Below are 17688 nucleotides of genomic sequence, written 5' to 3' on the forward strand. Positions count from 1 at the left end.
TTCTTTTTCACAAAAATCTTAGGAAATTCACTACTCTAGACAGTGCATGTGCAATGCGGAAGTATCACATACAAGTGTGTGTGTGTGTGTGCATTGTGTGTGTGTGTGTGTGTGTGTGTGCAGTGTGTGTGCATTGTTTGTGTGCGCGCACATGCACGTTCGCCTTTCTAGAGCCACTGTTTCTATACATGAAGCAAGATTAGCCAATCCCCAGGACTTTTTTTTTTCTTTGCATCAATTACTATTCCTGTCTGTCCATCCAAGCTACTACCAATTCTTATCATTATGGTACCATAATCCCCTTCTCCTATTCCCCTCCCCCACTACACTCACCTAAGGGGTTAAAAGACTTCAGTACATTTGTGACTTGTCAGTGACATATAATACCCAGGTCCTTCATGCAATCAACTTTTACTTGACATGTATTTGCTCATCACAGGACCCACATTACTACTGGGAAAATGAAGAAAAACCTAAATTAACACTTGACATTCAATATGGTCAAGTCCTTAATTGGCTGGGCTTCCTGAGAAAGCAATTTTCTATTCCCCAAACTGTGCGCGTGTCATGTGTGGAGTGCAGCTCTTGGCCATCACTGCTGTCCCTCGCTCCCTCTAATGAGAGCAGATGAATTAGTGCTACGTGACACGATTTGAACAGGGCTGCCTCCTCTTCCCCTCCCCCCAATCTTTCTCTTACACCAGTGACAGCTGTGTGGCAAGAAGAAGAAAGAGAAATAAAACAGAAAAAAAAAATTCGGTAAAAGATCATTTTTAAAAGTGAACCTTAAATGTCTTGTTGAATCTGAAGCTAACAGGGTCATTTAATTGTGGAGGTGGGGAGTGGACTGTTATAAAGATCAGGGGAATTGTCTGGATATGGTTGATTTGGGTTGTATTAAGCATGGTTTTTTCCATTCCAGGCTAGTTGCAGTATTAGATTGAAGGAGTCTAATTAAAATGGAATTTACATCCACTTAAAATGTTTTTTTAAAGGTCTGGAGAATGGGTCAACTAGAAAAAAAAAAAGGAAGTGATTCTAAATGTAAGATAAACATACATATATAGAGAAAGCTTCCTTCAACATTTGGGTCACAAAGAACATACAACACAAACTCTATCACTGTGTCTCGTTTTCAAATATTATTCAGTGTCTGAATTCAGTGCTAGCCATTCTATTTGAAAAATTTTGGCTTCATGCCCTTTATTGTTGAGTTGCTGCAACAAAAATTATTGAACCACTGATTTTCTTCCATCATTTTGGAGAGGGAATACATTCTTCTCTTGTGATCCGTGTCTAGCTCCATAAGAAACACGAGGCTAGATGAATGGGAGGAAGGCTTGAGAATCTGTCCTAGACAAGACTCAGAAGTATGATTTCCTTATTTTGACACCAAAGAAGGAACTTTAAATGTCTACATGACTCGCCCACTGTGATGTGCACAGATGGAAGGGAAGCCGACCTGGCTAGTCAAACATTTGAGAAGGTAGCCCCTCTCAGTTTTAGATGCGGATGTGAAGGGAACAAATGGTGTCACAGGCACCTCAGCACTTTAGATCTTTACTGGCTTTTAGACAAGAGCTGAGGTAAAGATGTCCACTGTGGATAGAAATTATTTCAGAAGGTATGAACCCCAACCTCAGGTAAAGCAAGCAAGCCAAAGCCCGTTCACCCACAGCTCCTCCTAAGGAGGCTGATCATGGAGTTCCTTTTAAATTCTGATTATAATTTAAATAGCACTTTAGTGAGCACACTGCTAAATTTAATGACATGGAAAGATAGATGGCAGCTACTTATATACTATGTATAAAGTAAAAAAAAAATCTAATATTGAAAATGTAATTTCTCTATTTGATATTTGTGAGGAATGAAATATGAAAAAATAACATTTCTTTAAAAGTTTCCCCTTACAACCAACAAGCCTGGAAGACAGTGACCTAGAAGACAAACTGTAAATAAGTTATTTTTTTAATTGAATTTTCAAACTTGCTGAAACATCAGAAATTTTAGACAAAAAGAAAACTTTAAGAAATGAGAATAATTTAAAAGTATTTTCACAAAAGCAAAACATCACACAAGATAAATGCTCTGCATAAATTATCCATCCTGTGGCCAAAGCACTGGTATTTTAATATCATTAAGATTCCTTGAAAAATGCACTTGGGACAGCTTGTGAACCGGCATTCTGTCAGGTGTTTAAAAGAACTAAGTAAGGTAAGTTTAGTATTCTGGGAAAGCCACACAGTCTGATACATCCAGTTAACTGCTACAGTAGCATTATCATCGCTCAGCAACAAATGGCAGTACATCCTGCCAATAGCGCTAGGGTGACCTTTGCAATGCTGACTACTCCGTCAAGTCCCATCTCTGAGATGCAAGGCATAGACAGCAACAGTCTATTAACTGACGTAGGATCGGAAAACCAGAAGGCTCCAAAGTGACTCTGCTTTTACCACTCAGGAAAGGCCTTCCTTTCCCTGAGAAGAGAGGGGCACACCATGTGATTCGGCTGAGCAGTCCATTGGCTTCCTCTATTCATTAGCCTTTTACAGTGGGAAACATCAACCCAACACTAAAAAACCTTTTTAAAAAACACTTGCAAGCCGGGCGTGGTGGCGCACGCCTTTAATCCCAGCACTCGGGAGGCAGAGGCAGGTGGATCTCTGAGTTCGAGGCCAGCCTGGTCTACAAAGTGAGTTCCAGGACAGCCAGGGCTATACAGAGAAACCCTGTCTCAAAAAAACCAAAAAAAAAAAAAAAAAAAAAAAAAAAAAAAAAAAAAAAAAAAAAACACTTGCTTATTGATTATATGTAAATACACTGTAGCTGTCTTCAGACACACCAGAAGAGGGCATCAGATCTCATGACAGATGAGCCTCCATGTGGTTGCTGGGAATTGAACTCAGGACCTCTGGAAGAGCAGCACCACAAGCCATCTCTCCAGCCCCAACATTAGCAACTTAACACATTCTTTTCTACCCCAGCCACACTTCTGTGAAATCCCAACAGGAGTGGAGTGGAGAATGAATTTCAAAGACATGAGTTCTAGGTCAAGGGATGAAGAAAAAGCTGTTGATATTGTTTCAGAACTTTAAACCAATTATGACCTATTTTCATGCATGGGTAGTGTCCAACCACTACCAAAAGGATCTGTCTATAGAATTCAAGGGGGCAGCAACAATGGGTCAGAAGAAAGGACTCTGTAAGGAACGGAGAAGTTTCAAGTTTCACCTGGTGATAATCAGCCATGAAAAAACACGTTTTGATGCAAAAAAAAAAAAAAAAAAAAAAAAAAGTTAGCTGTGACTATGGCAAAGTGACATGCTTAAACTTGATATTCTCTTAGGGATGCGCAGGCTTTGAAGCTCATAATAAACCTGAAATGGTTCTGTGGAATGTTAAGTCTTAATGTAGAAGGTCGGTGCCACTGTCATGCCTACACAGAGGTATGTCAACTTGGAAGTAGCTGCACTAAAGCTCCAGGGCACACAGAACAGAGAGTGTACCCTTTGATTGTACGCATTTTATGGAGAGTTCTACTTTGAACTCTAAAAGAAAGCTGCAGCATACCCCTGCCTAGTTAACACAGCTAAATATGGCACTATACCTTTCTCAAAAAAACATAAATGCATCAGAGAGAAAAGAAGATGGTTTTAAAGACCCTGGCACAGGTAAGAACTAAAGTATTTATCATACATTCAACACAAATGTTCTTTTATAAAACCCAGTAATATCGCAGGGGGTGTGTCACCTTCTCTTCCAATTGTTCCCTTTACTATTCTAGTATTAAAGTTCTTCTCTCCCCTTGTAGTAAAGATCTTTAATTCCCAGTTGAAAAGTTTCTGGAAGTGCTAGTCACAGCTGTGTTGCTATGAACTTGCTGAGAGAGCAGACACACTGAGGAAGGCTTCATTACAATCTGCATCTACTCTTGATTTGAGACACGTGGCTGACTACAAGACTGGGAAGTGTTAATATCTGGTCTCTCCTCCAATCCATGGCTTTTTCTGCAGTTTTGGAAGCAACTGAAGAGCTTGTTGTGTTTCCTACAGAGAAGGTTCCCTTCTGGTTTCTGACCCCGACAAGACACAGAGATCAACAAGACCCAGGGCAGAACCCTAGGCACACCTTGGTCCCATTTGCACATCATCTTAACAAGATGCTCTTGTTTCTTGTTCCCACGGAAATCAATAACAAGATGACCTTCAATTTGAAATCCAAACCAATTAATTACCCGTTCTGTTGGAAATGTTGATATCTGATTTGCCTGGAGAATTTCAATTATGAGTAGCTTATTTCTTTTAAAGAGCCCCTTCAAAAAATATAGACTGACATTGAAAGCTTCAGCTTATACAATATAAATGATGTTTTCTTGAAGCAGGGATATACTATTGGCCTTGCACGAATTAGTATGGGGAAGTTTTCCCCTTGTGGTCCATCTCTTCCTCGTGACATCATAATCAATGGGACTGGTAAATTATAGCAATCCCACAAAGAATCAGGGCCAAGATTTCACTGCTGAAGGTGAGGTGAAATGCTCTTTATACTGGAATTCAGCTTTTCATCTTTATCAATTATTGACACAAATTATGGGATTCTTTTCAGAATTTAGGAATTTTCTATTTCTAACTCTAAAATTCTTATATCTCTACTTCTAACTCTAAAATTATTTTCCCTACTTATATTTAAATAATGATTATTTTATTCTGTCCATAAATTTGATTTTTCTTTTAATAGGATCATAAAGAAAAGGCTATACATCAAAAAATAACAAAAAGCAAAAATATGTTTACTAAACTTACTCATTTTAATTGCAGGGGGAAAAATGAACTCAATCCATCCCAGTGGGGAATTCCCACAATGAATGATCACACGCAATGAAACTATTATCTTCATCCATTAAAATATTATCTAAACCAGAGGTTTCTATCTGGCAGTGGCTGAATATAGCCTGCAGATGAGTTTTATTTGGACCACACAGTTTTTTAAATATTTGAATATGTTGCCAAGATTTCAAAATCATGAGATTTCACATAAAAATTGTGTTTCTGGCTTCTCATTAAAGAAAAAAGGAGGTGATCTGGCAACCAGGAGGCCTACATTCTCACCTGGCAACAATTCTCTGGACCCCAGGACTGCCACCTCAGCGGTTAGAGGGATGAGCTTTCTGGTCTACCACAGACTCCAACAAACCATTCTACTAGCTTAATATTCATCACCTCCACATGGGCACTCTAGGTAACTGTTGCCCTTTAAACTTTCATAACTATTTCAGAAAAGCTTATAGAATTGTTGCCAAAAGAGAAAAGGGAAAGGAAAAAAGAAGAAAATAAATAGTTGTTCTAAAAACAGATATTTAAATATATTTCATGAGTTCATATAATGAATGACAATGGATGCACACTTTATTTAAAAATATAGCTGTTCCAGTTATAAATAACTATGATAAAACTCAATTTCATAACTTAAAACAAAATCTAAGTAGTAAATTTCCAATCTATTGTTCTAAAAACAGATATTTAAATATATTTCACGAGTTCATATAATGAATGACAATGGATGCACACTTTATTTAAAAATATAGTTGTTCCAGTTATAAGTAACTATAATAAAACTCAATTTCATAACTTAAAACAAAATCTAAGTAGTAAATTTCCACTATAACCTACACTCATCTAGGGATGTGTCAGACTTTTACATGGGTTTCCCATGAACTCCATTCTTCCTTGCAGCCTAGAAAGGACGCCCATGCAAACTGCTACTCAGCTCTCCATGTATCCTCATCCCTCACGTTTATACTTCCCTGCTGGAGGTATCATGTACACCTAAGTGGAAAATGGACCCTAATATGAAAATAGTATATATCTTTAAGGCACATTTCAAAAAGTCAACATTTAAGATGCACAGATACCATAACAAATACTAATCTTTACGTGGCCCCACTTATATGCATCTGACAATACACTTAGATAGTCATTACTGGGGGTCCAACAAGTCGTGTCGGTTTTTTGTTTGTTTGTTTGTTTGTTTTGATTTTTCGAGACAGGGTTTCTCTGTGTAGCCCTGGCTGTTCTGGGACTCACTTTGTAGACCAGGCTGGCCTTGAACTCAGAAATCTGCCTGTCTCTACCTCCTGAGAGCTGGGATTAAAGGCATGAGCCACCACCGCCCAGCTAAGAGTGTTTTGTTTTTTCTTTTCTCTTTTCTTTTCTTCTTTTTTTTTCCACGTCGTATTTTAAAATGGCTGCTCCTTAAAGCAGATTCCTACGACAAAGTTGCCATTCATTTCTAACCTTTGGCTTTTTTATTTAACTGAAAGCAAGTGTAAATATTTATTTACAGTTCATAACTTCCAATCAGGCATAACATCGAAGCATTTAAACCTATCAGTGAGTGTTACAAACAAATTTAAATGCCCTACTTATCACTTTATCCAACCATATTAAAAACAGGTTATTTCTGATTAATTACTGTAGCCAAGAAAAACTTGGATCTCCAAACAGACTTTATGGAGTGTGCTACGACTGGTCATATATCACAGTATCAGAGTATCAAGACTTAGATCACCTATAGCACACTGGCTTATAATCATTCCACACACTTGAAAGAGTGTTTAGATGAGATGTTTCAATTCTATGAGAAAGGTTTCTCTTCCAATTGTCCTTAAAAGAAAGGAATCACTCAATATACACTAAATATACTTCACAATTGAGCTTTAATCCCAACATTTTCTTGACTCTGAACTCCTACAGCTTGAAACAGTTGACAAAATCATAATGATCATACTGAATTCCTTAAGTCCTAGGTGAATAGGAAAGCAGAAAATATGCTAAGTCTGGGCACCACGAATGCAGTTCTAGTTGATACTCAAATGGCAGTGATGCATTCCTTATGGAAAACATTCGTCCTAATTTCTATTATGTTTGAAATTTAAGCAATTAGAAACAGACACCTGGAACTCACTTATTAATTTATCTCTTCCCACCCCTTTTACACTTCTTTCGACATCATTTCTGAAGATGCCTCTTAAATTGATGCTCTTATATAAAGGGCCTTGGACCAGTGTTCACCATTTTCTTCTTTAAAACACCTTGCTAGAGTGTAGGTCTGACCCTATCTCATTATTTTTAAGACTACAGTTTCATTTTTATAAGCATATTTTTAATAACTAGTGATTAACAGTAGAAAATTAAAATAATAGTTCTAGAAAAACATTCTCTTCCTATATCATTCCAAAATAGCTTTATAAAGAAAAAAACAAAAGAAAAGAAAATCCCCCTTGATGGCCAAAGCCTTTAGGTGCTCCTGACAACCCTCAGGTAAGGCCGTAACACATCATAACTGCACTACAGTGTCCCAAGCTTGATGGATTTTTTAAATAATGTACAATTTTAAAAGATGAAAAATACGCATATATTAACAAATGTTTAATTTTATTTAATCTTTCTTTATGGAGAGAAAAATTCTGCTGTCCTTTAACTCCACCTTCCCCATACTGGTCACTAGTTCCTGCAAAAGGGCATCCCGGTGCAGGCTCCAGTTAGGGTAGCAGGGATAGTATGCAGATGTGCAGAGCAGGCAGGCATGGGAGCAGCAGGTTATCAGAATCTTCGGAGGCCAGGAGCCGTTGCTTTATTAAGAAATTGAATAGAGTAGCTATTTACTCAAAGTCAGAGCAGCCAACTTCTTGCTTTCAACAAAAGAGTGTTTTTAATATAATGAACATCCAGGCTTCTCTGGTCATGAGAGAACCTGGAATATATTATACATGCGTGAATGTGGCCGGGATGTAGGATATGGGATGTGCTTCCTATCAACAGATTAACACTTCATTTCTATTACTCTAATCTCACCACAGGCTGTGAACACTTTCTTTTTCTTATTTGAACAACAATGGTGCATGAAAAACCAAGCTGACAGGCAGGCTGGGTTCATTAAATGCACAGGGCCTTTATTCCCATAACACATCTCACCTGTATGAAGCCAGGGTTCTGGTTTCCAGGCTGCTACTGAAACAAGCCCTCCCAGATGTTGGGCTGCTGACACTCCCTAGCCTCTTTTTCGCATAACGTACAATAAAGATCACAAATAAAGCAAAAACGAGAAAACTCTTCTCCGTCATATTCCGTTTAGCACAAAACAGCACTGGCAACACATTTTAAGATTCACTCCCTCCCATGATCACGAACGAGGCAAGACAGCTGTTAAGGGAAAAGACAAGACACCACAGGTGTGAGCTCACATCTCAAGGTGGTGTCGTCTCTTCCTTAGTTTAATTTTTACTTGGAATTTAAAACTTAAAATCATGACAGTTGCTTCTAGAAAACTGCAGTTCTACGGTTGGTGAAAAGGGCAATTCACAAAACAGGAAACAGTCACACCATTTCTCAATCAATGGCACCTAGCTTCATTTAAAAAGCTAGGCTCCTATCTCTGAAACAAGGCTCTATGTTCACCACAGCGCAGGGGGAAGGGGGTGTGCTTAGGAACACAAAGTTATATAATCTAAGGCACTGGCCTATCCCTAGGGTGGGACGCTTGCTTGTGGTGGCCCTCCTGTTTGTAAACTCATATACTCTTTGCATTTGAGGCAACTATTAATAAATTCCCCAACATTCCCAAACTAAATCATTTAAATGCCTTCAACCAGACAACCTAACAGTCCTACCCTGCCTCTGTGTCTACATATCATGTAGTACAAATGTATAACTCCATGGCAATACTAGATTTGTAACATTTGCTATAGAAAAGCAATAAGATTTTGTCCCAAAAGTCCATAGCAGGACTTCAGTGTCAGTTCCATCTGAAACTCTATCTTTATATATAAAAAAGAAAAGGGCAAAGTGAAAACAGTATTACGTATTGCCCTAGTATCCTAGCTGAGTCTGCATTAGGTTCGACAGGAGGTCAAAAATCCTCATGCTTGCAGGCATCATCACTGAAGGGAACTCTCGTGAACAAACTCATAATGTAATGTCGCAGCACCTTACAGAGCAGCAACCCTGACCCTGGCAGAGGGCACATCAGTGGAATGCCCTTTCTCATGCCTACTCACGTGTCCCACACAGCCCTCCTAATGGCATACCTCAGTGACATCTTCCTTGCTTGTCATTGTAATGGAAGAAGAGAACAAACATTATTAAAACTCTGCTAATGGAGATTCCCATTTTAATATTAGTTTTGTTATTATGTTAAGCCAGCTGAAAGTAATTATTTTTGTCAGGTAAAATACTCATTATCCTGAAGTTTTTCTTTTTCAAACCCCCAGTTCAGACACAATGATCATCAAATGTAAATCCTAAAGAATTGTCTGGAGAACTAATAGCCACCTTAATAAAGTTGAAAAAATCCACAGCAGTCACATACAAACACACAGGTGAAATACCAGAAGTCCTATCTTTCCAATTTACAAAAATGTTTTTGATCTTGTTATTTTTAACAAACTCCATGCCTTTTTAAGACAATGAGTTAAATGTATTACATACAAAACAATGATGAATCCCCACATGTAGGACAGATGTTTTAAATATCTGTTTCCTAATAGCATGTTTATACTGGCCCTGCTACCATTTCAATTGTTCCTTTCAATGTCTGAGCTCTTACTAGCTGCAGTTTACCTCGGGCACACCTCCTGATGGTCACCCTGATCTTTATACCGTTCCTACTTCTAAGAAGATATCCTTGTGTGGTGTTAAGTCCAAGTCTATAATAAAATGATAAATCTAAGAACAGCTTCTAGAGAAAAGGAAGCAAATTTTCTTTGCCTCCATCTTTCTCATACAGGTTAAGGGTCAAACTGAACATCTATCAGTAGCACATCTGAGTGAGAAGCCCTAGGTGTGCAGCCACCCCTGATTTAAAATACTCATCCATAGTAGGTAGTAAAACAAGGATAGCCCTGTCACTGACATGTGCATATGTGAGGATAGCTCCACATTCCTGCACTTATCAGAATGGCAGATTGGCAAAAGGATGCCTGATTCAATGGTTGTTACTTTCAAGCGCATTTTAATTCTGTTGCATTAGGCAAAAGAGAGGCAATAAAACTAAGGAGGCGATTGTATAGTGAGAGAAACAAAGGTAGAAGAGAGAAATGAACTCTATGAAAAAGGAAACGGCGAATAAGAACAAACTAACCTTGTCCTAAGGCCATTAGGTAAATGTGTACCAGCCAAAGAAGAACAAGAGTCATAACTCAACACCCTTCTCTGACCAAACACTAAAGACAGCAGCAAAGGAACATTACAGTTCCTAAGGATGGGTAAATAAGATGTCAGCTGTGCTCAAGGGAATCCGTGGTTTCAATGAGTAGCTTCCTACAATTCAACATTATTCTTCCTTTACGGAGAGAAATGAAAAACTGATGGGCTTAATTAAAGAAAAACAAAAGGATATTATATTGTTGTTAAAGGATCGATTCTTTTTCTTAATTAGAATGATGATTAATAAGCGGAGAATTTGATTTCTGAACTCCCTGGTTTGAGTAAGGCATTGTTTGCCCGCAGTGCTCCCACTAAGGAGGGCTCTGACTGCAGAAGGAGACAACACTCTCTCATGCCCGAACCCCATGGCACAAAATGCTGTGCCCCATCGAGAGAACACTGCACTCTGCCCTCGCCCAAGTCCAGTCCAGTCATAAATGTTTCACCGGAGGGTGGAGTGTACACTGTGAAGTCTGTGAGGTTTCCTACAGGGAAGGTATGAAAAAAAAAAAAAAAAGAATCAATACTTTTATTTTTTTTCCTATTCTCTAAACTTCCTTTTAAGCCCAGGGAGGGAGATGCGGTACAGGTCAGGCTGGGGGGGGGGGGGGATGTGGCCCCAGCCACAGCTCCAACATGATCTTAGTGATGTCATAGCACATGCTTTCTTCTCCCCAGGACGATTTTCCTCCTACCTCCTCTGCATCTTGACCAGCTTGTCTTCCAGGATTCTCCTGCTGCTTATCTTGTTTCCACAACAGGACCTAAAGGCTGCTGCTCCCACTCTGCCCCTTTTCCTTTATTTCTCTTAAGCTTATGAGAAGTCAAAGTTCCTCGAGAGGGTATTTGACTCCCCTTTGCCTCTAATCCCAGGTGCTTCAGAGGATGAGGGGAACCTCGCAAAATGTGGACACCAGCTGCTCCCCTGGAAATAAGAGTGGCATCAGCTTTGGCAGATGTGCGCGACATCAATCATTCCCCACAACCCCAAACACTCTTCTGGCCAAAGCCTAGTTAGTGATCAGCAAACATGTGTCATGAAAGGCACATGGAGCAGAACTCATGCCTCCACACACATCACAGTAGATGCTAACCCTTCCAAAGGAAGGAACTCCTGGGACCATTATATTCCATGTTCTTTCAACAACAACGAACAGTGAGTCCTAGAGAAAATGACTTTCACTGAAAAAGGTCTCCCACGACTCACCGATTCAGTTTTCCTTACTGCACAGAGCTCTCTCTATACACTCTGGGGGAAAGCAGTCTCCGCCTAAAACAATTTCACCCCTGTAGTTGACTTATGAATACAGGGTAAAGGCAAGTTCCAATTTCCTCTCCTTATACTTTTTTTTTATATATATTCTAGTCCTCATGACCAAGTTAGCCACAGACAGGCATTACCTACACGTGCTAAGTGAAGACTGACCAGAGCAAGGCCCACTGCGTCTCCCTTTAAATAAGTGTGTGCAATGTAGAAGTTGGGAAAGAAGAAACCCTAGGGTTTTGTTTTTCACTGAAGTCTGTGACGCCATCTCACTATCTGTAACGGGCTGTTCCTTTGGAATCAGCTCCCGTGTCACAGCGACCTGGCAAACTTGAATGCTTTCACTATCACTGGAATCCTTGCAATCCTGCCTTGGCTGTGACCCATTCACTTTTGTCCCAACTTCCCAGACATGCCCTGCTCAGCATGTAATTAATAAGGGAAGAATTGTCATGGCTCTTATCCCTGACATAGGTGTAGGAAGCTATGTTGTGTTGGAAGCCTAAGTCTGTCCTGTTATAGTAATCAACCTCTATAAAGCTACTTGGTTACAGATAACAGAAATATTGAAAAAATAATTTCAAAATGATCTCCAACTGTGCTTACATTCATTTTAAGTGCTATATGTTGGAAATTAGTTTTAAGTTGGTGACTGAGTTTATACATGTGTATACACATCTGAGGATCTATTTGTACATACTTAATTACAATAAAACACACACAGGGTATCATACATACAAGGCCTACTACATTCCCAGTTCATTATACAGTACACAGAGCTGTTAAGTGAAGTCTGCATGTTAACACCAAGTTGGAAGCAAAGGCTGACACACAGGTACTCACCTCGTTACTACAATTTCTAATTCAATACTGCTATGACAATTATCCAAATATTCCTACTTGTGTGTTACAGTATTAAGATGAATGTCAAGGATTACATTTTAATTTCAGTATGTACCTATCATTAACATTTCCAAACAAAGCACACCATCTCTCAAGCTAGAGGATCTACAACGGAGGTGGCAGCATGCAAATTCAACAAGCTAAAAACTATTTGCCACCAAATATAAACACCTATTTTACCATAAGGGTGAGTCTGGTCAAGTTAATCCTTTTTAAGTAAGCTGTGATTACCCAAATACACCAACTATAAGAAGGAAATATTAAAAAAGGAAGAAGGGGAAAATAGAGAGGGAAACCTAGAAATGGATGCTGCCTCTCAATGAAAGCCCTTTTCAAAGGCCATTAACTATCAACTGCTTTACTCTTAGCTCTGATTAAACAAGACTATTCATCCTATGTAGAAGGGACGTCTAGTTTTGAGGAGAAGCTTTAGAATAAAAACATATTGCAGGAACTACAAAGAACAACCTGGCCACAGCACACAGTTTAGATACGTGACAACCAAGAAATGCTATATGTGAATCTTTAAAATTGTTAGAGATGTTCAAATTATTTTTGGAGGGTTAGGAATCAGGAGAGAAAACACACATCATTTCCATTTTAACTACAAATCCTATGACTGGAACTGGGTTTGTTCTCACAAACTGAAAGCAGTAAAAGACTACTGGAAGAAAAAATTGTATTGAGTGCTCTTGCAAATGAATTCCAAAAACGCTATTATACATTGCTTATATATCTTTTAATCATTTCTCAGAGAAGTGCTAGGTTTTATACTAGTCAAAAAGTTTACTCTGTCCTATCTCTGGTGAGCAGATGGTCTGGTATTAATGTAAATCACTGATTTCATTTTTAGCCTTCTCGATTTTGTCCCTCACCTATCTAGAAAATGATTTCTCTGGTGATAACTAACACATCATGCTAATGAGAGAATCTAATACACAATAGAAAAATGTCACTACTAATAATATTTGCATGAAGTTAAATAAAGCAACTGTAAGAGAATGTCAGACAGTTGTTCTTTAATAAGACACAGTTTCACAATGAAATTATGTTGTTAATTTTGTTACATCATTGGGTGAATCCTAAATTACTCCATAATGATGCACAGCATCATTTATAATTCTAACTTAGTATTTCACTCTACTCTGAAAAGAGACCTTATTAAGGGATCTGCATTTTATTTGAAACAGGTTAAGTATACCTGGGCAATAATAAAAGGTATACAGCTCTGGTAATACGGGAAAAGTGTACTACCACCATTACCTGTACAGTGTAATTTCTTAAAAAGATTTCCATTAGATCAAACTATACCTTCTCTTGAAGGAAGCTGTAAAGATTTTATTTGCTACTTTCTCAAACACACAAACATGTACAAAATATGTAGAAAAATCAGCTTCCAAAATATGATTAAAAAAAATATCTTCAAAAAGCAAGCTCCTTTCTCCCTACCACCTCCCCATTTGTCTTTTTAACAATACCTTATGAGAGTTATCCTGAGAAAAATAACCTTTGAGGCTTTGGAGATAAGGAAAAAGAGAAAACGGTTTTGGACATTATCAATTCATAACTGAATCCAGAACTCTCAGTTACAAACGTCAACAGCTATACCTTTCAAGGCTCTCAAGTATCTGTCTATAAGAAAATGTTATGTTTCTAAACAACAACAACAACAACAACAACAACAAATCACACTTTGATTTTAAAGAAAATAATGTAAGGTAGGGTGATGAAGTCAGGAAGTCCCATTTAAAGCTTTAAGGGGGACAGACTTAACTGAGTCTGAGTCAAATCATTTGCTAATGTTAGATAAAAGGAAAGATTTGCAGTTAAGGATATCTAACTTCATTCAGAGGAAATGCAAGATACAGATTGTCCCATGCCTCTGCCTAGCTTACTTTTAGAAGACACAGACCTAGCTTATTAAACTTCAGTGTTCATCAGACATTCCCAAGCATACGTTTTCTGTAGCTAACACCATACGTGCTGAGTTCTCTACAGCTCAGTCTTTAAACATCATACACTAGCTCTATTAATCAGTCTTGTCTAACACTTAACAAGGTAGTCAAGGAAATGTAAGTTTTTATTCTACTATAGAAAACGGTGAAAAACTGTATTTAATAGATTTCATTTGCTCCATTAGCTAAATTTTTACTTAGAGATTAAAATAATCAAGCAGAAAAGCCTCTTTTATCATTAAAAAATTAGATATATAGAATTCTGCATACTTGATTAAATTAGAAAACAACTTTTTATCTTTAGCAAAAGCTGGCTTAATGTGGGTATAGAAACTATTATTCTTCTAAATTGTTGACTTTAAAAGAGCATTTCAGAAACTATCACACACACACATGCACACACTCTCCCACTCACACACTCTTAACTAGTGCTGCTGATCCATTACACATAAGGAAAAAGCCGCATTAAGCATGCACAGCACAGACCTGTATTTAGACAGACTTTGAATTTAAGACTACACAACCTGAAATGGCATCCTGGAAGAGAAAGAAAAGCACGTACACACATGTAAACACATACTCCCTCTTTTACGACTTCCAAAATGCACAAAAGGTAAATATTTAGTAACTGTGAAAGTTAATGGGAGGCTGAGCATCACTAACAACACCAAAACAGCAACAACCAATAATAAAGAAACAACAGTAAAATGGTCTCGTCCAAGATTGTGATTCTCATCCTTTGTCATGGTGCTCTGTGTTATAATCTGTCCACTAAGCATGGATGCCTTGCCTGTGCCTTTATTCTCCTCACAGGCACTGATGCTCACCATACACATGCATTCACACAGGTACATACAAAACACATCTCTGTAGCCCCCACAAACAAGCACACAGAAAACACCATGGTGGGCTGATCATACAAGTTTCTCTATGAGAAATTTAAATTATTTCCCTAATTCTGAACTATTTCTGTGTAATTTGCTTTTATTTCTTTTAATCCTAAATGTTTTCCACCACTTAAAGTCTCCTTAGATGCAAATCTACTTGGAAATGGGCTAGTGCCCAAGCAGCAATCTAACGCCATCTATGTGGTTCAATAGCCATTTATCAATTGATCATTATCTCTATCTGTTTTATTAACTCTTTTTTCACTAGAGGGAAAAACCTAAAGCAATGTAACCTTTCAAAGCATGCACGTACATACACATGCCACTAACTCCAGGGAAACCCGGGTGGGTGAGATCCCAATGTTAAAGTGGGACACACGTTATTAGGTTCTAAGGTTAGTGAAAACACACTCTGTTCCAACAACCACAAGAGAGCCACCCAGACAGAAAAGTGCTTCAGAAAAGCACCTCGCAAAGCCTTGTGCAGACACAAGGAGCATCTCTGCCAGACAAGAAAGGAACTTTTCAGGAAAAAAAAAAAAAAAAAAAAAAGCTTACACATAAAGAGTTGCTTACTGGGTTTATGTTGATTGCATTTAAATCCCAGCTTACTGGATCAGCAGTTATCAGGGTCCCTCTACAGGATGTCAAAATACACCTTATTCAAATACATTTCTCCAATCTAAAACTGGTTGATAAAACTGTTTACCAGTTAAATGTTACAAGAGCCGGGCTTTATGCACTCTCTGGCAAATGTTATTTCTAAACTTGTGACAGTTTACAGCCTTGAAAATTGTTTTATTTCATTACCAAACATTTAAAAATCTACCCCCAAAGTATTCAATTTCCGAGAACTCTCACATACAAAAGAGATCTATTAAATAGCAGTTGCAGTTATTTTAAATGAGTGGGGCAAGACCAATCTTTAAACAACCGCCATCTACTTAACATCCCAGTATATTTGTCAGTACTACTTTGGTGCTGCATGGATGATAAACTAACTCTTGCTTTGTATGGGTTTGGGGTAGGCTTCTGAAAAGCAAGACGTGTCTAGGAGGGAGGCACCAGGGAACTTCCCTCCCTCACTTGAGCACAGTCCAAGAGGAAAGTTTCTGGGTTGTTTCCCCTTCGCTTCCTCTTACCCTCGCTCCCCCGCGGAGCCGGAGAGCCAGCAATTGTGCAAGAGGAGCCGGGCGCGCAGGGCGCAAATCACCGAGCGCTTGGTACGGACGGCTGCGGGTGATTAATTATCCGTCCGCTGCCCTGGCGCTCTCCGGGCGGCTCTCCCGGCAGGGTAGCAGCCGAGCTGCCGGCGGCGGCTGAGCGAGAAGCGGCTCTGGGAGAACGCAGGGGCCGCGCCGAGTGTGAGTGCACCGCGCCGGGCGGCGGGCGGCGGGCGGGTGGCGAGCCGAGCGGGCTGCGCCGCGGCCAAGGGAGCAAGGGGAGAGTGAAGCCACCGCGAGCCGGAACGGAGGCCGAGAGCAAGCGGGAGCGCAGCCTGCCGCCCTCCGGGTTGACCCGGCCGGCAGGGAAGCCTGCACAGCCTCGCTCAGGTCTGAGTCCAGCTGCTCCAGACACCAGAAGTCAGACCCGCTGCTGTGAGGGGCCCGCGCTTTAGGACTGTTCGCTTGCAAAGACCTACTTCGAGACAGCAGACACTTTGACCAAGTCTTTCACATACTCAGAAAGATACATTTGTTGAGTAGTGGCTTTTTCTCTTTTTAGCGGGAAACAAAGAAATAAATTAAGGCTTCGCAGGACCCAGGCTACACACGGTGAAACTTTGCAGCAAATGCCTTTGCTTTCTCTAACTTCGATGTCCTTTCCCCCCTTTTCCTTAAGGACCCTTGGGGAAGCCAGGAAGTAACACTGCACAATCCAGTAGCACAGAAATGACAATGTATATATTTTTAAATTTCAGAAACATTTAGAAAGAAAAGTAGCAGGAAGAAAAGGGCACATAACAACTCGAGGTTTCTTTAAAAAAAAAATGAAAGTAACTTACCTGTTGGGACATTCTGAATAAGAGGTTAGTGTCAGCGTTTTGCCATGTCCCCATGAACCCTGGTTCAGCCGCAGTTGTTCTGGTTCCGAACTGCATGGAGTTGTCAGTACAGGAGTCTCTTAAAGTCAAGTCTCTTGCCCTCTTTGGCTCTCTGTCTCTCTGTGTGTCTCTTTCTCTCACATCCACTTCTGCCTCTTCTGACTGAAAAGTGAAGGTGGATTTTTTGAGCTTCTTGGCAGCCAGTAGCAGGAGTATACTGTAGTTAAGAAGCTGGCTGAACTGTGCGTTTCATTTGGGAAGGGGGAGATCTGGGGGAGGGGGGTCAGAGCTTCCTTCGCACCTTCTGCACAGATATCCCTATCATTTATGCATAGATTGTGACTCCCCTAGCTTGCCTTTGCTCGGTTTAACAGCTGCCTGTCAGGTGTGCAGGCTGCACTGGAGACCCAACCATCAGCTTCAAACCCTCAGC

The 17688-nt window shown here is 39.6% G+C and overlaps 1 protein-coding gene across 20 annotated transcripts in view; it reads right to left on the bottom strand.

The window, feature by feature from the left end:
• Positions 1 to 17688, bottom strand: part of Bnc2 (basonuclin 2) — a 409226-nt gene that overhangs the window by 262185 nt on the left and 129353 nt on the right. For 13 of the 20 annotated variants that reach the window (XM_017320205.2, XM_017320204.2, XM_017320208.2 and 10 more), the window contains one exon: positions 17217 to 17417. The exons of the other annotated variants lie outside the window; for them this stretch is intronic. In XM_017320205.2, the coding sequence (XP_017175694.1) occupies positions 17217 to 17417 (201 nt within the window). The remainder of the gene's footprint in view (positions 1 to 17216; positions 17418 to 17688) is intronic. 20 annotated transcript variants of the gene reach the window in all.

The sequence above is a fragment of the Mus musculus genome, chromosome 4 (genome assembly GCF_000001635.26).
Source record: "Mus musculus strain C57BL/6J chromosome 4, GRCm38.p6 C57BL/6J".
Lineage (NCBI taxonomy): Eukaryota > Metazoa > Chordata > Mammalia > Rodentia > Muridae > Mus > Mus musculus.